The 23,111-nt window shown below is 41.0% G+C and overlaps 1 protein-coding gene across 1 annotated transcript in view; it reads right to left on the reverse strand.

The window, feature by feature from the left end:
* MYO10 (myosin X) overlaps window positions 1–23,111 on the reverse strand; it is a 163,893-nt gene that overhangs the window by 15,666 nt on the left and 125,116 nt on the right. The window contains exons 20-30 of the mRNA XM_014941048.1: window positions 16,743–16,867; window positions 16,475–16,589; window positions 13,285–13,391; window positions 12,063–12,272; window positions 11,720–11,759; window positions 10,386–11,288; window positions 9,024–9,147; window positions 7,504–7,747; window positions 5,169–5,264; window positions 1,704–1,797; window positions 896–951 (exon numbers count right to left, since the gene is read on the reverse strand). Of these exons, the coding sequence (XP_014796534.1) occupies window positions 896–951; window positions 1,704–1,797; window positions 5,169–5,264; window positions 7,504–7,747; window positions 9,024–9,147; window positions 10,386–11,288; window positions 11,720–11,759; window positions 12,063–12,272; window positions 13,285–13,391; window positions 16,475–16,589; window positions 16,743–16,867 (2,114 nt within the window). The remainder of the gene's footprint in view (window positions 1–895; window positions 952–1,703; window positions 1,798–5,168; window positions 5,265–7,503; window positions 7,748–9,023; window positions 9,148–10,385; window positions 11,289–11,719; window positions 11,760–12,062; window positions 12,273–13,284; window positions 13,392–16,474; window positions 16,590–16,742; window positions 16,868–23,111) is intronic.

Here is a 23,111-nt window from a genome sequence, read left to right on the forward strand (position 1 = left end):
AAAAAGGAGAGCCCTAAGGTATGAAGCAGATCAAGCTATCAAACAGAAGGTTATGATCAAGAGCAGCCAACCTCCCAGGTTTAGGAAAATCATGGTAGCCCCGTTCTTGGGATTCTTTCTGAAAACAGATTCAGAGGGCTCTGCTCAGCTTCTTTCTTTTGAGCTTGCATTAGTGGGTTCATATGTTTCCAGATAAAAATAATCTATTGCCTGTATTAGTCAAATTCATTTCCTAATTGAAAAACCTGCCATCACTGATTCAGACTCAGAGAACTGAAAAAAAAAATTACAAGAAAAAAAATCTGTGTGAAAAATGCTTACAGAAGAAAAGCCTTTCTAACTTAAAATTTTGAAAGCTCTGGACATTTGTGTCTTGTTCTTTAGGAAACCTGGGCTTATAATCACAGTTACATGTGGTATCAGTGTCTTGGCAGGCCAAGGACAAACCAGTAACTTAAACCCAGCTGTTTAACACACGTGCACTGAGGAGACTGGAATGAACAAATAATACCTCACAGCCAGTGACCTTATAACCAGAGTCATAGCCTGAACCCAGATTACTTTTTAGCCCACAAAACACTGTTACTTGTTCCAGAACTAAGAATATATTGACAGGTTTTTTTTATACTGAATTGTCTTCTTTGTTACAAGATATTTTTATTCTGGGAAATAATTCTCATCACTGTAGAATACAACACTCTTGCATGTGAAGGTAAACAGAAAAATGTTAAATTAATCTTTCTGCCTACTGTATTGCTAAAGGACTGAAAAGTAAGCTGCTGTTTTTCAGGAGGTTTACTTGTATAAATGACAGAAATATTTACTCTTCTACTTCTGGATCACTTTAGTAGCTGAAGAAAAAGAAAGTAAGTCCCCAGGCATGGTTCTGACTTACCTATCTGGATTGTCAGCGGCGCAGACAGAATCAATTAGTCCTACATCGAGTGTACCCTGTGAACAGATATCCAACCAGAAGAGGAGGAAGACATTTACTATTACATTACTCACAGTACTATTCTCAGAGACAGGTGAAAGGAGCAGCAGCTTTGATCAAGCAAAATGAACTGCAGATTTGGGCATCAGTTTCTCTTAACCGTTAAAACTGCTGAGGGGAAAACTAAGAAACTCAGATAAATAGATCCAGTAAAAGATCTCCAGTTAAGCTGGAGGCAACTCAAAAACTGCTGTTATTTGTCTGTGCTTCCAAACTTGCTTGAATTTTTCACCTGAAAGTGCCATCCCAAAAATGGCATCCTCTCAGAACAAACTTCTGAAGCCATGAAGCAGAAGTTTTTATTTCACTTTGCTTGTTATTAGGTTCCAAATTTATCCCATTCATTCCCAGTGTACGTTGTACAGAATGATAAATGCAGGACCAGAGAAATCTCAGATGTTCTACTCTTGGGTTTTTAATTTACTCATTAACTGTATCTTTTCCAAACTTCAAACTTGAGCATACGCTGTGGTGTGATAGGGAACTGGACCAGAAATATACCCCCCAAACCAACACTGATTTTTCATCAAGATGAATGATGGGAGAGGAATCAGAAGTCAGACTCTCCTCTTGTATAGCTACAGGGTCAAGGACATGGAGCCTCTAGCCAGCGTCACAGCTTCCACTGCATTTAAGGAAACTCAGGTTGTGGCACTCAGAAGCTGTGGCCACCACAGTGCCCCTGTTTTCTAAAAATATTTCTACTTACCACAGCATTCTGTGGATTTGCCTGCTCATCATGCATCTCTCGGATCTCTTGTTCTGTGGAGGCATGGACTTGACTCAGTACGCTAAACCACTGGCTGTGGAGAGAAAGGCAGCAGTGTAAGTAAAGTGTGGCTTCTGCAGAAGCCTTCTGTCACCTTTGTTCTGCAGGGACCTAGCAGGTTCCGCAGGTTTCTGAAATTGCTTAAGATTCCTTTTGTCAACATGCATGAAGCAGAAAGGGTTTATGTCAGTTCAAGTAATACTGGGCAGAAGCAAAGCCCAACAGATCTCCCATCCAAGCTCATGTCATACCCTTCTTCCTGAAGACAAATACCTTGTGCAAAAACTGGCATTTCTGAAAAACTGACAGCACACTGAAGCATCTGAGTGCTTAGAGAGTATTTGTAACACATCCCACATATTTCATCTGCAAAAAAGTACATTACTAGCTACACACAAAGCTTTAAACCCAACCTTCACATTATAAATTCTGCTGCACCGAGAGCATGACCGGTAATAGTTTCTTACAGTGGTACTTCTGCAAAGACCACCCAAGGCCATCATGTCCTCTGCAGAAGCCCAACTGAGAGGGGGAAAAAGAATAAAAACCCCAAGCAAATACCTCTACATTTTTTGTTCCCTATGGAGCATTGGAAAATCCAGCTGCTGGAAGGACCAGTGAAGTTGAACCAGAGCCAATTTGTGCCACTCCAGTGGCCTTGTATATATCCACACCAGGAAAACAGGCAGAGAGGTTTCCAGTACTTCGGCCCCCAGTGCTGAGAAGCAATTGCAGAAGGATTTAATTCCAACCACACCTTCTGCTTCTGGGAAATCTCTACCCTCCTGGCACTTGTATGTGATAAAGCTCAACCGCTCTAAGCAATCCCACTGAAAGCTGAGGGCAGAGCTTGGCCTGTTTGGCAGGTTCCTGAATGCCATTCTTTGAGATATGAATTTGCCATTCTAATGAAAATCACCTGGGGGCAAGTTTTCAAAGGGCTCAAAAGACCAGCCTGTAAAACAGACTCCTCACCTCTCCACAGAGATTTCTCCCCCACCACCAGGTTGAGGAAACAAATGCAAAACTACTGGCTTGAAATATAAAGCTATCTTTTCTGCAATTCCAGAATTTATGCCTATGATGTCGAAGTGCTGCCTCATTAACTCCAGTGTTCAGAAGCCTGCTGTTCCCCATCACGCAGATATCTGGAATCCGAACTGCCAAAATAGCTTGAGAAAACCCATGTACTCTGTCAAACGGTACCATCGCTGCCAGATCCTCAGTTCCTTACCTACAGCTTATGCTTTCATTAGAAACAATACAAGTCATGAAGGAAAGAGAAGATTTAGAATGCCTAACAATAAAGCAGATGAGAACATACTTAGTTCTGACTCTTTTGCGAAGACTCAGAGACACCCAGAGAGAGGTTGTGCTTAACGCTTACTTTGCTGGATGTAAGAAGAGGGTCAACCCTGAAAACTCCTCAAAACGAGGGAAGGGCCATTCAGAGAGAAGGAACCATCAGCTGAAGAAAACTAAGCCCCATCTACCAAAAGATTCCCACAAATTAGATTCAGCTTTCCTTTCTGGGCTCAAGAATTGCAAATGTATTTAACTGCCAATCATCTATTTAAAAACAAGAAAAGACCTCGTAGCACTGTATGCACATTTAGTAATAATTTACTATTGGATTTTAAAGAACAATTCAGGCTTTTCATCATTTCATGTAAACTTTGTGTAAACAATGAAAATTAATCAGGGCACTTCGCAAAAGACAAAAGCAGATTTTACTCTCCTTTTACTTTCTTCCCTCTTGAGACTTCCCTTTGGTTTTCAGCTGAGTCCCAGAACCCAGTAATAGGGGAAAAACGACAGACTAGAGGTTTGAAAGGAATAAACCCTCAGCAATGGCTGCCCACTGAAGCATTTCTTCTTTCCTCAAATACACTTCTACGATCAAAATAGTAATTCCTGTCTTGCATGGGGCTGAAGGCTTTCCTTGCTTTTTCCCTTTATTTGAACAAAAAGCAACCTCAGATCATGATTTAGCCCACATACAAAATATTTTTTTCAATAGCAGATCCAGAACCACCACAGTCCAGTAATACTGTACTTCACTTTTAACAATGCCAAACATGAACGAGGCTTTGACTTAAGCCTATCTGCAAATCTTTACACATATCCCTCATTAAAATCTTCTGGGATGACTAAGAAAAAAGTAATATGAAATACACCAGTGAAAAGAAATTTAATCTGGCTGGTGTATTATGCGTACTATATATAACAATAGTCTATAGTGTCTCCTCCTCCATATTTAAGAAAGAAATGAAAGAGATGCATGACAACAGACAAGTCTTTATGCTGATAATTTCTTATTGGTCCCTAGGGCATGTACACAAGCCTAACAGAAGAGACTTTAGCTAAGCCTTCATTTTAAAATATACAGACATCACACAAGAATCTTAACAATAAGTGCTGGAAAGCTTATAGCTTATTTTGAGGGTAACTTTAAGAAGCCTGAAAAATGAAGAATGTGTCTGCACTGTAAGTACTGCTAAATTTATACTCAGGGTCCTGTGATAAAGGAAGGTATTATACCTTTAAAAAGAATAGAATACGAAGCAACTATCAAGGCTTCAGAGCAAAACTAGCTCAAGTGATGTTGACATCGGCATCCTGTATTCTGGCCTTGGGGCAGCAAGGCAGTGGGTAATAAGCTCTGATTACTAAGTTCACTTTATTTAAATGCTTGATTTTTATGGGCAAGCATATCATTATCTTGCATGAACTGTAGTGTGAGGATTTTTTTTTTTTTTAAAATATGCACTACATCTGATCTGACAAGTCAAGCTTGCTCCTTACCTACCAGCCTGCCCCTACAGTTTGATATGGATCCTGTAGGCAGAAAAGCAATACCCTTTTTAAATCAGCAGAAAGGGAAACACTCTGTTATACACTCCTTTTTTTCATAAACGTGCTTTCACCCTAACATCCACTGACCACATGACAACTTCTATGTGAAAAAATTTTAGGCTCTGCTTAGGCAAACAGATCCCAATCTTAAAGAACAGTACTTTATTTCAGGCAGATTACAGGGTCCTAAATATTGATTTAAACTGTGCAGCCAAATACAGCAGGGTAAGGAACAAGACAAGCATCAATGGCTGATGACAGCCTCTCTACAGACGTACTGTATTTCAGCAAGTTTCTAGTAAGAAATGGGTAACAGCCAAATTCTAGGCAAATTTTCATTGGCAGTCTGACTCTTCCCAGTAACGTTCTGCCACAAGATTCTTTCTGAGCAGGCCTTTTGAAAACGTGTTAAATGCAACATGTTTAAAGCAAACTGAATATTTTGTCACAGCGGGCAAACAAATCAGTGACAAGCACAAGTCAGAATGGCATAGAGGTTAAAAAGGAAATAGAAAAAAAGAAAAGGCAAAGGCTTGATGACTTTCCTACCTTGCATCCTCAGGAGACTCTGCAATTAAGTGGTAGGTCCTATCACCCATTATTAGATCAATACCATTTTCTTTGCCTGTATTATCAACAATCTCTCTGAAAAGAAGAAAACATCAAGATTGAGCATTAGAGATTGTCAACATTTTGAAACGCACAAACTACTGACACTTAAAGTAACAGCAGTCAGCCTTACTCAGGTTCATTTGCAAGACTCACAATGTAATTTATTAGACAGTATTAATTCACCAAACTATAGTTGTGTTTTCTGCTTTTATGGTACAAACATTCAAACTACTGTGAATGTGACTACACCAAGTTGATCATTCCATTATTGTTTTAACAAGAAGTAAAGAAAACACATTATCAAACCTCAAGAGAGACAAGGACAACTGACTTGAGAAATGGATACATGTCTGAACTGACTGCATACCCAAGTAATTTTTGGAGTGATAAAAAGAAAGCTCTTGAAGATTAAAAACAAAAAGCAAACAAAACCTGGATTAGTGATTCTGCGTGCCTGTGAATCAGCATAGAGACAGTTCCAAACATGACTTCCAGAAGAAGCTGAGCACTCATTTGCTGAAAAATTACACCTTTCTAATTTGTGCTTTGGACATCTAAGTATTGATATATTAAACAATCATGAACCACAAAGCACAAGATTTTTAAGGAGTAATTTAAGTACTACATCAGATTTTCCTGAAGCCTAAGAAATCAACTTGATTTCCTTTTTGATGTCTTATTGTATTTGTTTGAAGATTATTATTTCCTTAACTAGCTATGCTTCCTTATCAGCTATACTATTCTCATAAATCTCTATCCTATAAACAACATACGCAAGATCTGCTTATCAGACTCATGAGGACAATTTATCTGCTATTAAATGAAAAAGCTGATTCAATACTGTTTTCCTTAATTTGGCTTCCTTCCCTCCCAATAACAGCGTCTAACAGAATACCTCCCTGTTCCGTGCTTTAAGTGGATCAGCTTACGATTTATTTAAATTGAACAGGATCCCTAACATGGAATGGTGAAATATGTAAGCCGTAGTTATGTTAGGAATGCACTCAGTGAATATTAAAGTTACCAAGAAAAGCTATTGCTTGTTTCTCATGACGTACAGTTCTTTAAATACAAGTGCCCTTTCTTCTAGCTATTTTATACACAAATAGTCCTTGATTGAACCCACAGTTCAAGTTCGGTTCAATAACCTTTACCTGACAATTTTAAAGGTATGTTCAGCAAAGAATTTCTATACAGTATATTGTTTCAGTGTGGTGACAACAAAAAAAGAACGTTTAAACATATTAGAAAAATATGCTAAATAAATGCTATGGTACATGAAAAAGTCAAATTCAGTTTCAACAAAAAAAAACCTGCAGTGGGAACTTCGATCTCCATTCAGAGATTTACTTGACAGCCAGCAGCCCACTGGTTTTACAAAAGCAAGTCAAAACTATTTACTTTGTCCTGACTGAAATCAGGCTCAGGCCAGGACTTCCAAAGAAAAGATTAATCTAAGCTTTTGATTTAGTTTAAGTATGCTGTTAAATTAACAAAATAAAATGGATATTTGCAGATTACAAGAAGCAGAGTGGAATCAAGTGTCACAGTCATTTCCATTTTTCTCTACCCTGGAAGAAAGCTTATGTACACTTTTATACAGAAATGAGACCACCAATGTTAGCACTCTCTAATTTTTAATTAGTTAGATAATTCATAAATTTATAAAGCATACTGACAGTTTAGAAGGAAAAATACCATCCCTTAGAAAATGGGAAGCACAGAATTTCAATGTGTAAGGAAGTTTAGTTAGCAAGACTTAATCGAGCCAGGTTTAGTAATTTTTTAATGAATATATGAATTTTAAAGACTTTTCTACCACTACTACAGTTATTTCAAACATGAAAGAAAATCATAAATGCATCCAGAAGATACAGCTTTGACCCATGATAGCCTAAATATATTCAGGACCTATTAATTCCACCCTCTCCATTCTAGGTTTGCCTGCAGCTATGGACTTGGCAACGTGCCCCAAATTGCCTTGGGAATCATTACAGACTAAGTAGGGCCTCTAGTCTGGGAGAAAACGTAGATGGGTCCATTATAGCAGCAGTTTTCTCAAGTATTTGGCAGCGCCTTAGCTCTGGAGCACTCCATAGACTTCAGAGAGAGCCAAGTAAGGACAACACTTGCTTTCATTAACTTCACCAAGCACACTCTCATGCTTGCATTCACACAGTTTGAAGGCAGGGCACTTAACATCTTCCCAGATTAAGCCCCAAGAAGCATTTAGGAGGAACTATGGATAACATATTAAAACATATAAACCTACTTGGCTGTTCGGACATCAATGGCACCCTTTAACTTTTCTTCACTGTCATTTTCAAAGTACATCAACCTGGACTGTCTGAGAACAAACCATCGTTTCTTCCAGTTCCTTCTGGAAAGCGTAGATGATCCACCTCCCTTTTTGTGAAGCCAACCCTGCTTAAGTGCTTCCTGCTTGGAACGAAACCACAGGAAGGTCTCATCTTTCAGGACACACCAGCGTCGCTTCCATGTGTTTATTAAGCCGCCTGGCAAGAGACACAGATGTGGTTTTATACGTAGTTAAGGCAAACAATTATGTTATAAAACAGAAGCTGTGACCAAACCAATGCTGGAAGATGGTGACCAAAAATGCTGCAGTTAAACTGACCCTCTGCTGTAAGCCATGAAACCAAAAATCTCATTTTTGCATATCCTTAAGGCCACCAATAGTGTTGGCAATCTAAAGACCATTAAATTATAAATGGTAATAATTCTCTATATTTAAAAAAAAAAGTAACATATATATAATTACATATACATGATATATATAACAAATAATAGATTATTAAAAAGTCTTATTGCATATGAGAATCAGATCTTTAACACTGTTTTCAATGTATCTCAATGATAATCTAATAAAAGTTTAGTGTTCAACTTTTTCCTCTCTCCAGGTTATTAGGAGGTAACAATGTTCAACTCAAAACCACAAAACCTGAAGAAGCTATATCTGAATAGGAAATATATCAGTGTGAACTCTGACTACCGTATAGCCACACTTTGATACGACTATACACCTTGCACTGTAGTTACATCACAGTCATAAAAACGTTAACCAAATCAATGTACTCCTGTCACTCCACAAAATCTTATTGCTAGCTATGTCAGAAGGTAAAAACCATGTGAGTGATGACTATGTACATTATTTTTCACACATGTTCATCACTGTTCCTATTTCAGAAAAATAAGTTTTGCTACAGTGATAAGTATCACACAAGGATTCATCTTGGTTGTGATTTACTATCAACCATCAGAAAATAAACCCAAGAATCTTAACAAGAGAACTCCTGTGTATATGCTTTCAGAGTCTCTCATGCCCCTTCGTCACACATATCCTTCTTTGTGTCTTTCGGATCCTAAATTAAAGTCAACTGAGATCAGTAAAACTGGTCTGCAATGTAGAGTTCTGTCTACGGTTTTGGGAGACAGAGAGACAGAATCAGCTTTCCTCAAAATTTGGTACGATTTGACTTTGTGAGTTATAGTGCTATATTTATACTGTCTATTCCATTGTTTACAAGCCAAAGCAACAACGTAAATGAAACAGAGGCAGCCCAAAATGTTGACGCTCCTTTGCAGATAGGAGAAAGGCTTCCAGTTGTAAGCCACTGCAAGTAACTTAATTTGAGAGCAGCTCTCTCCAGACTTTTCTATTGCCCTTTGAAAAATCAGAGAACAGGTTAACTCTACAGGAATTGGGGTGGAAGGTGTAATAGGCATTTCTGGTTATTTTGTATATTCAGCAAATTCTGATTCACCCAGTACCTTTCATGTAGAGAAAGCTGTGAAAGTAGGGCAGGCTGACACAGCTATAGACTGAATCCCGCCGGTAGGAAAGTTCATCATCTGTGTCAAACCTGGAGTCAAAATCTTCTTCACTGTCTTCAAACTACAGAAGAGAAGAATAAAGGTGAAATGATCTCTCAGGAAGGAGTTTAGATGAGACTCGTTTAGAAGTCTTCAGCTAAAACATTTTATGCTCTATTGGAAGGACATGACTCCTCGTTGTTCTTTGTCCAGGTCAGAAAGAAAGGAGTACACCATAGTAAGCTGCAGCTGCTTGATTACACACTAGCTCTAATGTCATGTGAAAAATCTAGGAAACAGCTTTGTAGCTACTCAGGATAGTTATCCCTTTGCATGGCCAGGTTACACTACCCTGTGTTTCCTCCCTCCATCACTGAAGAGCTGTGGGTAACAGTCTTGGAAAAAGGAACATACACCACAAGCTCCATATTCCTCCACCCTCACCTCAAACAATCACAATTTCTGTTCTGTATCTGACACACACCCAGAGTCGTGCAACAGGAAGAGGTCCTCAAAACAGACAGCTGAAAGTGCTTTTCTCTCAGGCAAGAACCATCACCTTATCACAATGACCATGATGGCTCTTTGACTGGCTCTCATAACCTCAACTGAGACAGATATTTTAGTGTTAACATTCAGCCAGTGTTACTGAAATACTTTTTCACTTTCCCAGCCTCACAGAAGTATTCTGTGAGCGGTAGAGGGAATCGTATTCTTCTAAAAATATTTGTAGGAGCAAAGCCCACAGTATACTCAGTAAACGGCATGAAAAAGAGCTCCTCAGTACGAGTGTCCACCTCAGTAATTTTAGCCATCACGTGAAATTCACTCTCCAAGTCATCTCAAAATACACCGGGCATTTCAGGGACTTCTGCAAGCAGCTTATTGCTCTATACTTTTGCAACCTGCATCCATAACTGAATTTATTCTTTCTGAAGTCAATTCCCCACCACACTACTGGTACCCCTCTTCAAAACACAGATACACACAGCAGAATTTTGCTCATGAATTGCATGTAAGGCCGTGCACTGAGCTCCTCACCAAATAATGTGCGGCTCTCCATTAAAACAGTCGGAACCATATCCTTGCATAAGCCCAGGACTGCAAAGAGCATCAGAGCTGCCTCTAATGCACTCACCCCAGTGGCATCTAGATGGCAACAGACAACTATGTCCACATGCAGCTTAAGCAAGTCAAACTATACAACACATTTATAAGAACATCCACAGGGATTCTACAACCGCACAGTGGGGAAAAAAAACCAACTAATAACCAAAAAGCACACATCAATTATTAGATAATAAAACCAGTGTTACTTACAGAAGATTGAGCTCCCTCAGAGCTAAATCGGTATGCTCCAGAGCTATTGTACGTCCCCACTGAGCACCGGTAGTCTGGTGACCACTGGCTGCTGTGCGAATTAGAGAAGGTCACACTGCTGCCAGAAGTAATAGCACCATCTTCATAATCGTCTTGGTCGTAATCATAGTCTCCATCAGGAGAAATAAGTTCCACAGAGTTCGGGGGTCTACATGATACATTTTCTGGCATGCAGTATGTGGATTCACCACTTGAAGAGTTGTGGAGACTGACTGTATCATGGGTAGGAGGTATAAGCATGGTGTTGGTAGCAGCAGGAACTGTTGGCACCACTGTATCATTCATATAGGGATCTTCTTCTGAAGAATCATCGCTTGTTCTGATGCCACTGGTCCTTTGATCAGAGTGGCCATGCTCACTCGGGTTGGGCGAATCCTTAAATGCATCATCATCAGCTTCAAAGCCCTCATCTACCTCCTCCTCGGGATATGGCTGGCTGAAGTTAAAATTGGGCTTTTCACTGCAGGCATTTCCAGTCTGTTCAGTCAGTTCAGCAGGATACCCATTGCCCACAGAGAGAGACCTCTCAATGTTTCGGACGCATTCATCAATCTCATCAAAGTTCAGAGATTCCAGGAACTCCTGGGCTGCTCGACATGCTTCGTCCTCGAGCCGCCGGAGTTCCTCATCTCGAAGCTGCTGCAGCCTCTGTAACGAAGCCTCTGTCAAGGACAACTCCTGCTGCTTCTTCACACGCTGCAGGTCTTCAATTTCTTTTTCCAGACGCAGGATTTCTTCAACCTGCCTGCTCTCTTTCTGTTTCTCCACCTCTCGCTTCAGCTCTGCCTCCTTCTGGGCTTTCTGAATGGCAGCCAGTTCCTGCTGCTTCCGCTCTTCTTCAGCCTGCATTCAAAATAAAATAAAATAAAAATTAAAGAAAATAAAATACAGCCCTTCAATACAAGATTCCTTTTTAAAAGTTGTTTATTTCTAAAGGACTATTCTCCCACCATGCTGTTCATTTAAAAGGACCCTTATCCCTACATCAGAAAGAAAAGGAAAGGAAAATAAAAACGAAAGCATGATTACATTTGCTCACAGATACTGGAAAGCTGAAGTATGTGCAGAAAGTTCAAACTTTGCCAGAAATTAAATGAAGCATGAGCTGAAAGAAATTTCCATGCAAACAACTGTATCAAGTTTCCTTTGGCTTTATCTGCCAAGTCCTGTAATAAATTTAGTTTAAATGCCACAGATGCCTTTTATTTTTTTAATGGTTGGGTTGAGATACTCAAATAAACAGGATGGCTGAAAGCATTAAGAATATAATTTACCTGCTGGGCAAGACGCTCTGCTTCTTGCCTTTGCCTTTCCCTAAAAGTGAGGGAAGAAAAGAAGTTAGTAAATGAAGCTCAACATAAGCTCATCACATACCTTTGCTAGGGCAGTATCTCAACTTACAGAGATCATCTGCCACATGGAAAAGACAGCCAAAAATAAGGTCACCAAGGATATGTTTGTGCATACAAAACTACCATGATAGCTACATGCATCTTGTAGCAAAGGAACCAAAGGTTTCCAAAATGACTTGATCAAGAACAGCCTGAAATAAAGGCTATTCAGACCAAAACCTAATATGGCACCAACAGGAGAGTGATGTAGGACAGCATACTGCACCTTTCTTCCTCCTCTCTTCTTCTTTCCTCCTCTTGTCTCTGCTTCTCCTCTAGTCGCTCTCTGTAAACACGTCGAGCAAGCTGGCCTCGCCGCTGCTTCTGAAGGATTATGGCTGCTTTCTTCAGGCACAGGAACTTCTTCCTACCACTGAATGCTCTGTAGTTCTTCTGTATCACAACCACACAGTAGAGAACCTTTCTATACCGCTTCCTGGGAGATTTAACAAAAAAAAAAAAAAAGCAACTTTCTAAGGAAACAAGGAATTATTGAGCAGTCACAACAAGTCTTGCCATGGTGAATGCGATAATGAGCCTGTGGTAATAAACCAATTTATTATTTCTAGCTCTGTGACGGTTTCTCCATTCTTGCTCACATTCTCCTCCCTTTGAGAGAAAAGAGATTGTCCCATTTCTATGACAGCACTGTCTGTGTCTTCATTAGGGAAATGTACATTACCTGTTTTACGTGTTCTTATGTCCCTGACAAGGAGATGCAGACAGGACAGCTCTGTGTGCGTGCACACATGTGGAGAAAGAATATACATAGATACTCATCACACATCTCATGAACATCAGGATAGCTCTGTCATTAAAAAAGGCATATAGTCTTCAAGGAACATACTGGTCAGAATATAAAAACAGGACTAATATACACATGAAGAGAAATTACCTCATTATGCAAACAAGTTTCCTTAAACTGTCTACTGATTTGTAGAAAAAGCAGAGAAATAAACAGATGGGATGAGCAAATCCACCTAATACATAATGCATGAAGCCAGGTAAACAAGTGAAATACTAATCAGTTACCTAATGCCACAGTTCTTTAAGAACCAAACTGATTAGTTTTGTCTTCTCTTTTCTTTCCATGATGAAGGAAAGACAAATCTGAATCTCAGCTGGTAGCCTGGGGCAGACCCACTAGGTGCTGTCCAGCTGGAGTCCCTACGGTAGATCTAATGCCATGATACAATTGTATGGGTACTGGCTGACCTCCAAGCCTCTATACTGTCCTATACATTATATTAAAACAATTCAAATTCCATATTGTTTTATTCATGGGTCTGGCAAAGATACCAGCAGTGGTATTTTCAGAAGCCACTTACAGGATTTGGATGTCTGGTCCCTAGGAAAAGTTAAGAATTGTGCCAGTAGGATTTAATTCCGTGGCACCCTAGCCTTTTATTCCAAACCTTGATTATTATAATTTTCATCTAGTCACTTACCGGGCTGCATAACCTAAGATGTGTGCTCGGATAATCATTGCTGCCTTGGTGACTTCCACCTCTCGCTGTTTCTCCAACTTGTGTTCCAAGGACTCGCGGAGAAACACCTACACAAGGTGAGAGCACCAAATATAAAGGACAGCCAGGGTGCTGCCAATGTCAGCTTGAGCAGCAACCCTCAGCTTTGAATTCAGAGATAAACATACTGTTTCCTCAACAGAAAAGAAAAAAGCAAAACGTATTCCTCTTAAAAGAAAATACCTGCAGATGATCCTCGAACTTTGGATTTCAGTGGGATGAGCCTGATTACACTAATGGAAATTTTTAATTAGGAACAGAGTTTTTCCAAAAGCAACACAATTACTGGGTTCATTAAACAGCCTTTCCCGCCAAAGAGTAACACAGGCCGAAGAAGCTGTAGAACTTAGCAAGAATTTCCTGATTTGAGGGGCAGAAATACCACCCCCATAATTTAGCTGTTTCACAGTAACATCAGGCTCCACAACCCCCTCACAAGCATCACTGCTTCAAATTACATTGCTATAAGCCTGTGGAAGTAAGAAAAAATGAGAGCAGTTTCATAGTTGGGTTGGCTTGACTGGGTTTTCCTGCTGTTACAGGGGGAGAGAGCTGCTGGGACCAGACATCCCACCACAGCCACCCACCCTCCAGCAGACAGACCGCTCTCCAGGCTCTCAGCCGAGCACTAAACTGGGACATTCACCCCGACTACTTCTTAGAGGCATCAAACTGCTTCTCCAGCCAAGCAGTGGCATGGGGGGTGCAGCTTCCCTCTTCCACCCCCCGTGATGCCCGCTCTTTGCTGCGCAGCCACTAAGTCCTGAGCCACCTCCTGCCTTCTCAACTTTTCCTTCTGGGAGGCAACGTGCATGGACAGGGGGGATAGACTCTGCTAAGGGAGGAGGGCTACAAAGACATCTAAAAGCAGGAATGCTTCCCTGAAGTGTTTTGGTTTTTTTATTGCTGTGAAGGAAAAAAAAAAAAAAAGAAAAAAAAAGAAAAATATGGACTTTTGGGGGTGTTCAAGTAGGAAAAAGGTAGCTTTTTCCTCTGTGTTTAAGGGGAAAAAGCCCATCATCAAAGCCAAAGCAACAGCACTCCTGAGAAGAGGCATGTTGTGAGTTTTGAATGTAGCTAGAAAGGGATTACATTTTACCACAAATTACCCAACACTAAGGAAAATAAAAAGTCCCACAGAAAGTCCCAATGTTCCAGTATCTGAGCTGCACTGGGCAGCTCTTCCTACATACAGTTTTTAGGCATGGAAAAAGCCATTTCTTTCACTCAGTGGGCAATCTTTCTTTGCTCGGCTCACACTGGCTTTAAAAACACAACGGAATTCTGCTTCAGAAAGGCACTCAGCCACTTCCTGAACAAAAATGGATGTTCAGCACATGTTAAGCCCAGGCTAATGCCTTTTCCTGAGCAGGTGCATTGCAGCTTGAGATGTAAAGGACAAGGAAAGAAAAAAAAAAATCACACTGAAGCGAAATCATGGCAATGTTGTTACTACCCCTTTTAAATACCATGGGCAGGACAGTGCCTCATCCCATCTTCAGGCTGAAACCAATGGCCTCTTGTTCTCTTCTACAATAAGCTATTTATGAAGACTCTCAAAAATGTGCAGGCAGCCCCTGGGGGAAGGAGCCCAGGCCCCAGTAAGGGAAGTTATAACAGAGCTCTGGCTCCTGCCGAGGTCCTGATGAACAGTTGGTTAAAATAATTTCAGGTTCTGATAAATTTATGTCCCTAAGACGCCAAAGCACTGTCTGGGGGCTGTGCATAAATAGTTAACATAGAGCTGAAAGTATAACGGGGAGCACAGTCTAGCTCTGCAGCCAAAAAATATTACTGTATTATTTGTAAGCCATTATCTACAAAAATAGGATGACAGATGACTTCAATTGCTGTCAGAATATTTCAGGTTCTAACTCTTACAATAATGTAAAATGATTAAATCAACATTCCCAACAGCATCTCTGAGACTCCTTAAGCATGCAGAGGAATGGAGGAAACCCTTCAAACTTATGCAGTGGAACATGATAAGGAGGAAGGGCATTTCACAAAGAAATCAATTAGATTTTACAAAATATTTTTGCTGCATTATGGTAATGAGAAAGTTTCACAATTCTAACAATTGACAGGAAAACTGCAAGTGTAACACATAATCCAGCAAACTTTAGTTCTGGATCTGTTTTTCATTCCCTCTCCACTACGGAAGTCCTTGGGAGTGCCCACAGGAGTTACCCAGAGAAAAAAAGAAGACAAAGTCATCTGCAGAGGCCTGGGGCATGATCTTTGGTAGTGATGGCCTGATGTTTGTAACTCACTCTCTAGTCCTTTGCACCAGGCATTTCTAATATTTAGTAGATCTCAAATCCTGTAATGGAGAATCTTCTCCTGAATAAGCAACGCTTTCACATTGTTTGTCAAGTTCAAGAGCACAAATTCACAAAGAGGAAAGCTCTCCACACAGCTGTTGTCCAAAATAAAACTTGCAAAACCAGCACGCAAAAGCACCTGGACTGTTTTATTTCTCAAATTAGAATTCCACTCTTTTAACTAAAAGAATCTGGATTTTTTCGGAAGAAAAAAAAAGTTGTGGACAAAGCTCAGGTTGTTCAATAGGACATATATCAAGGTCTAATGTACTTCTGAAAACGATTCTTCAGATTCGGAAGGCAAACACACTTAGAGCTCAACTCTGCCACATGAACACCGGCTAGAATTCCTCCCCCTGATTTCAGCCACTGAGCAAGTATCACGCAAGTGGGTTTGCTAGTATGAGTGGAGCTCCCTGCAGAATGAAAGTGCTAGCTCACATGGTTGATACTTTTAAAAATTATAAAATCCAGCTACCATGTGTTAAGTTCTCACCCTCACCAGTGCTATTACTTGTGAGCATGGGCAGAAAATTCAAATGCACTCTTTCTCCATGAGTGAAATCACCAGTCAATGTCTAAGTGCCTTAGACAGCAAATTCGTCAGCACAACCATTAATTGTTGCTATAAGGGTTTCAAGAGCACCAACAGGCATGCGCAGCTTCTTTTAAGGCCAGAAGTAATTACCATTACAACTACACCTCTGCAGCTGTGCAGTCTAAATCCTGCCCCCCCTCAGCTTTGTATAAGCACCAGCCCCACAATAAGCGCAGTCAGATTATTTTACCTTATTTTTTCCAAGCTGCCATTCAGTGCTTGTGTTGTCATACAGACGAAGTAGGACGGCACATTTCTCATGTAAATCTTCAGGCAGAGTTAAGTTTCTCATGAGAACTTTATACCTGGCAAACAAAAACTATTTATTAATTCATTTAAGAGACAAATTTTGATTTTTTTTTTTTTTTTTAATTAGATTTTCATTTTATTCCTCAGCATGGGAACGTTGATTTGGTACCCGTGAATCGCATCTGAAGCACAGAGGTCAGTGTGTTTACCTTTTATAAAAGTCTTGAAAGGGCCTCCGGACTGGGAAACCAGCCCTCCGAATCCTGACTGTCTCCAACATCCCAGAATAGCGCAGCTGGTTAAGCACCACTGTCTGATCAAACTGGTCTGGCATCTAAAATGAGCAGGTTCAAAACAAGGATTTTAATAGCAATGGTTAGAGATGTCAGGGGAAATAAACAAAGGGCAAATTATAGGAATCTGAAATGCACAAAGCCTAAAAACTGGCTACACAATGTCTTAAAGGACACTAGCAGTTCTGAGCATATAAAAATAAATCTACAGGATGGAAATTAAGGGGTAATTACACAATATCCTTTCCACGGACACAACATTTACAGCTATTTAATGCAATCAACTCTCTCCTTCCATTTCAGACATATTCGCAGGCCATTGCTGTGCAGGAAGAACTGGCAGAAAAAAGCCCAGGCAGATAACAGGTCAATAGCTACAAGCTTGCCTATTTTATTTCTTTAGCAACTGAATATAAAGCCCCTGTAGATGATCCCAAATGTTGAAGATACACAAATACAGTGGTGTGATACAGTTTTAGCAAAAAAAAAAAAAACCCAAAACACAACAAAAACAAAAGGACAGAAAAGATTTAGTTTTTAGTGTAGTGAAAATTCATCTACTATGGACAGGGATGGAAGTTTGCCAGTGGTACCTCAAATCTTAAGAAAGATGTATTTCAAAGAGTTTCTATGTGCTGCTATTCTGAACAGCAGAAGTATTTTCATCTGTAAACAGAAAAAAACCCCTGCTTTTCTGAAATAAGTTTCCCTTAGTTTGTATGCAGTTCTTTCAGCATCATTTTTCATTTAGAAAACAGATAACCCTGCACCCACTCAGTATGAAAACCTGCACGCACTGATCAGTGTGTTCCCGCCCTTGGGAGCCTCGGGAATCCTCTCGTCCCACCTCAGAATCCCCTGAGTCACCTGTGCCTTCACCACGCTTTGAGGTAAAGCAGCCACAGCCACACAAAGAGCGACTCCAGATAGTGCTAATTGCTGTCTTGCAACTCCAATACCAAAATAACACTGTATGTACATACATCTTATAATTATCAGCCCAAACACCCACTTTAACCCACCAGGTGACCCTCTGCAAAATCATTTGATGGGTGTGTACAGTGTGTACAGAAGTACAGTGCTTTGTATTTTTCAACAGGTTCAGAAGGTGGGATCCCACAGATACAATCAACGGTTTATATAAGATCTGAAGTTCTTCAACTGATAGAACTGACAGCAAGATCAAGCCCCGAGCAACTGTAAATCCAAAGACTCTCTTGGTATTTATTAACTGGCTTTAATTATGATTTGGGGTAATAAATGATTACCCCAAATTTTAACTTATCAAAAGTACTTTCAGGAAAGCACAGACCCAAAAGTTCATTTAAAATTTCCAGTCCAAACCTTTCCATCAGCACCTTTATCCATAAAACAGAACACTGTGTGCTAGTGATGACACCTCTGAGTTGTTAACTAGGCAGCTTCAAAACTACTGACAGATTAGCTTCTACCTCCCGCCATTAAAAGGCAAAATGTCTAACCCAAAATGTTGCTATTCTGCCTTTTGTTAATTTCTTTTGTGGAGCAGAGGTGGGAGACTCCTCTGTAGGTGCAGCAGCCTGTCCTCACGGAGCTGTGGCTGAGTGGGCAAGAGCAAGCTCTTCCCCAGCACTCATGGTTCCAACCCCTCCTTTGGTACAGGGGCTAAAATTAATATGGAAAAACACCACAGCCCAGCCCTTCCTCCAGTCAATAGCACTGACCAAAAATGAAAACAATCTGTGTTTTAAAAAGTGGCTGGTCACCATGGTGAGCCCTGCCCTGCCCTGCCCGGGGTAATGGGCACCGTGTGCCGGCAGGACCTGATCCAGCCCCGGCAGGAGGATGGGGTCTATGGAGAAATGCAGCCACCACCACCAGCTGCTGCTTCTGCTTTCCCTCCGAGATGGGTGCTTGGCACCCCAGGGAGATCAGGAGCTACACAACTCCACACCACTCTGGCCATTGTTACATTAATGGCTCTGTGACAAATGTGATTTCACATTTTTACTCCATGCCCACGTGATACGAAAAATAATGCTCCAGAGGGGAAAAATGTCTCTGCAAATGACGTGAACAAGCTCTTCTTTCTCAACAATGTGCTTCCTTTGGATTTTGCCACCACCAGTGAAATACACCACAACCAAAACCTTTGCATTTTAGTGAGCACACAGTACGAACGCTTACACTAAAGGTATGGATGCTGTCATGACTGGTGCTGTCAACAGTGCTTTCCAGAGGTGCCCACCCCACGGCAGCCAGGAGCATTGGGGAAAAAGCCTTGCCAATGTCCCTGCACACACCTGCCTGCTTCTGCACAGGCGGCTGATGATGCCGGCAGGAAAGGGAACGATGGAACGCAGACGCCAGCACAAACCACGAGGAAAACATCTTCCACTTTTTGTCTCATGTAACCCAAGGCCGATTCATGCCACAAATGGCCACATCCTTTTTAATTTGACGCTATACATGTTTTCAGTCCTTTCACCCTACCTTTACTCGTTGGCCCAGAAGGTGACATTCTTTGCAAGACTCGCCAACAAAGCAGTATTTTTGGGCAGTGAGGCCAGGGAGCAGATGCCTGGACGGGAGTGGGGATACCCCAAAGCCAGGCAAAATTCTGGTGACACTATACACCTCTCCCACAAGGCAGCCTCTCAATTTGCACGGGAGCACCTCCTGCTTTGAGGGCCAGATGGCTGCTCCACCACCTAATCCTTTTATTGCCAGCCCCGGGCACTCAACAAGTCAAAAGTCAGCCACAAGGCTGGCTTGAAAGCTCATGTTACTTTTAAAAAAAAACTTTCTCTTTCCCTCCCTGTGTTGAGTCGCAGAGGAAGAAGTAACATTTTCATGATCTTTTCCCAGCAAGTACAGGCAAACAGCCCTGCTCTGTCACCAGAAGCAGGGACTGCCACACAGTCACCCACCTTCAGAAGCATAAAGGAAAGCATGAAGCACTGCAAGAGATGGTACCACAGTACCGCAGCAGGGCAACATAAAGACCATCACCATTTTAATTACACAAGCATACTCCTTCACTTTACATTATTAGTTATTTTTAGTTGCTCACAGACACATGAGGCTATTAAATTGAGGGTCAAATCCTGCCCTGGCGTATCACTGGAATTACACCTGCAACACCTCTGGCTGCTTTGAGTGGTGGTAAGAGCTGTGCTGGACTCCTATTTTACGCTTTGGATACAGAGGAGCAGAAGATACTCCCCATCACCTGGGTGTTTTTTTGATGGAGCCATCACAGCAACTCTTCAGTTCTCAGCAAAGAGAGAGAATGAGAGAATGAGGACCATCTCCACCTGACCGATGCTCAATGCAGCACCAGGGAGTTAAACTTGCAATAGTATAACATCTCCCTACAAAGGGTGACCTACGCAGCTGATGCTCGGTCTTGTGCCTTTACTGGTGCTCCTTTACACCTCCTGTGGTAAGCAAGCTGACTTTCAGGTTTATACCAAAGTAACACAGGACAGGACCCATCTCTGGGATCTGCCAAATTTTCACTGGTGTTGCTGTAAAAACTGGACTTGTTTCACAAGTGAACACTCGGGAAGAAACTGTATTCTTTAGGAAAATTTCAGATAGGCAACAGAACCATGACTGATTTTAAAACAATATGTCTTCCAAAGTAAAAATCTGAATTAATTGCTAAGACTCCTGCAAACTAAGATCATATTTATAAAAGAGAAGGCAACAGAAAAGGAAGTCAAATGATAAGCTTCCAAAATCATCTGAGAGATACAATCAACTTCAAATCAACTCAATTTTCAATAGATATTTTACTTTTATCAAGGAATGGCAGTACTAAGCTACTCTGACACGCCAAATCGCCAGACAAGGGCTAGACTCACGTGGGTCACAGCCACGTTAGGGCACTGAGCAACATCAATGTGAAATTAATAGCTACAAGTCAGCTCTGTTCTACTTGATAAAGGCGTTTTTTGTGGTGCACTCTCCCATAGCACAACTTATAATTTATCATTTCCTGAATCCAGAAGTCTCCATTGAATTTGCACCAGACGGCACCAAAGCCAAGGCTTTAATACAACCTGGAGTCTCTGCTGGCGAGACTCTGGCTCCTTAAACTGCTAAATGCTTGCTCTGATCTGTTGTGACTCTCCTAAAGGGCAAAGCTTCTGCCTGAAATCACAATTAGAAGCAGCCATTAGGACAGACTTCTAACATGTACGCATAATTTTCATTATAAAATAGTTCATTAGATTATATAGTATAACTAAGGCTCAAAAAGCCACCATCCCTTTCCCCTGGACATCACCCTTAGTGCATCTGAGTAACACCCAAAGAGAACACATTTTTTTTTTCTGTGCATCATTTGCTCTGTTCAAACAGAGAGGAAACCTGACTTCCCCTGCCAAAGTCCTCCTTCCTCCTTGAACCACTGTTGGCCTCAGAATAGTACAGGCACAATAATGACAGATTATGGCAGCCTCACGGATTTTATGCAGGCAGGAGGGATTTCACAGAGAGGTTGGGACTGGTGGGAGCGGAAGGAAGGAAAAAAAAACCCAGTCCCTTGTTTCTAGATTTCTTTGTGAGAACTTAAGTAGGACTATGTCAGCTTTGCTACTGTGCCTTAAAAGTGTTGATTTTCTAGCCTTAGGAGAGTGTTTTGTGGAAGACAAAGAAAACATGAAAAACAGGAAAGAGGATGTGAAAAAATAACTTCTTATTTAAAAACCAATACTTTTCTCAATATTTTAGTTTTTTAAATCTGCTCTTTTACCTTCAGTCATGGCAATTTTAGTCTGGAGAAAAGCAGCAGGAATTAAAAAGAACGCCAGCCTTCCCCTACTTTAGAGTGGATTTTGAACTTGTTTTCACATCCTAAGGTGTTCTGATATTTCTTCAGAAGCAGAAGGACTTACTAAGCCAGATCTTTCTGAAACAGTCCCCCATGGTCTCTGATCTCAGTCCCCAGCTCCACGAGTCAAAACCAATGTCAGGCCTTCCTCCCAGACAAATTTGAAAAGTGTGAATAAATTAACTTCTAACATGTAATGGAGCTGAACTGATATGAAAATATCTGCAATATCCCATTGTTTGGCTTTTGTAAACCATATTACGCTCAGCGATTCTTATCCATACGTACTCCTCAGCAGCCTTTATCCCTCCCGAGGATTCAACCCAGTAGCCTGAAAGAAGTGAAAGGGAAAGGCCTGTACTCTCAATAAGAAAATGCACTGTAAAGCCAGGCTGGGCAGGGTGAGGACAACCTCCTTGTCCAGTCTAGAGACTTCCACTGCTGTGCCATGTTGGTCACCCTCCTATCTCCAAGAAACCACTTCAGCCCCAGTTCTCCCAGCCATCATTTCTTCGGTTGCTTGCACAGTAAACTTTGGCATTGGCTTATTCAACTGAGTTTCAACCTCAAAATTGCTGCGCTTTCAGCACAAGGAACATTTAAACCTGTGCGTCTCCTGCCCACAGTCCTGGAGCATCAGGTCCCACTGACTTAAGAGCATGTGTATTTCAAGGAAAGAAACCCTCAACGGTCTTCTCCAGCACCCAGCTAGCTGTAACTGGAACAGGTTCAGGTCAAAACATACACAAGTTTGATGCCTGCTTTGTTTTTGAAGACATTCCCTCACTGTCCCAGAGTATTTGTGTCCACAGACAAACATGCATAGGAGAATAAAAACAAAGAATATGCCAGAGGTAAAACGTTTATTTGCTATTTCTACTGTATGGCACTGGCAAGTCAAGCAATATTTGGATAAACCTGAAATTTTTTTTTGCATGTCCAGAGTTCTCCTGGCCTTTAGTCACATACACAGCCCAAAAATCCATAAAAAGCCTTTAAAAATTCTAACACTGCTGGTGGTAACTTGCTAGAAAAAGAGCCTAAGTACATTGCAACAACTCTTAGTGTTTCAAAAAATTCTGCTGCAAACTCCAGGCCAGATTTCCCTGCAAACTCGGTAATGGTATGCTGGCACTTTTATACAATCTCTACAGGTCTGAACATGAAAGTACTGCATTTACCAATAACAAGTGTTTACACGATTAGCTGATCCTCTCTTCAACTCCAACTACTGCATCTGACCTGCGTGACTCATCTGCCAGCCCGGAGCATTTCAGATAAGAGCCAGGCTTCAGAATTAGCCACTCTCATGCCACAGGTTAGAGTTGCTCCTGCTAAAAATAACACTGTATAGAAGCAACACTGTAATTTTAGAGTACTGCTGCCGTACTAAAACAGTCAAAGAAGGAGTCTCAATAAATGAATGTGAAAATGCTTTTGTACTTATATTTAGCCTGTCACCCAGC

This window comes from Calidris pugnax, unplaced genomic scaffold (assembly GCF_001431845.1).
Source record: "Calidris pugnax isolate Ruff unplaced genomic scaffold, ASM143184v1 scaffold8, whole genome shotgun sequence".
In the NCBI taxonomy this organism is placed as follows: Eukaryota; Metazoa; Chordata; class Aves; order Charadriiformes; family Scolopacidae; genus Calidris; species Calidris pugnax.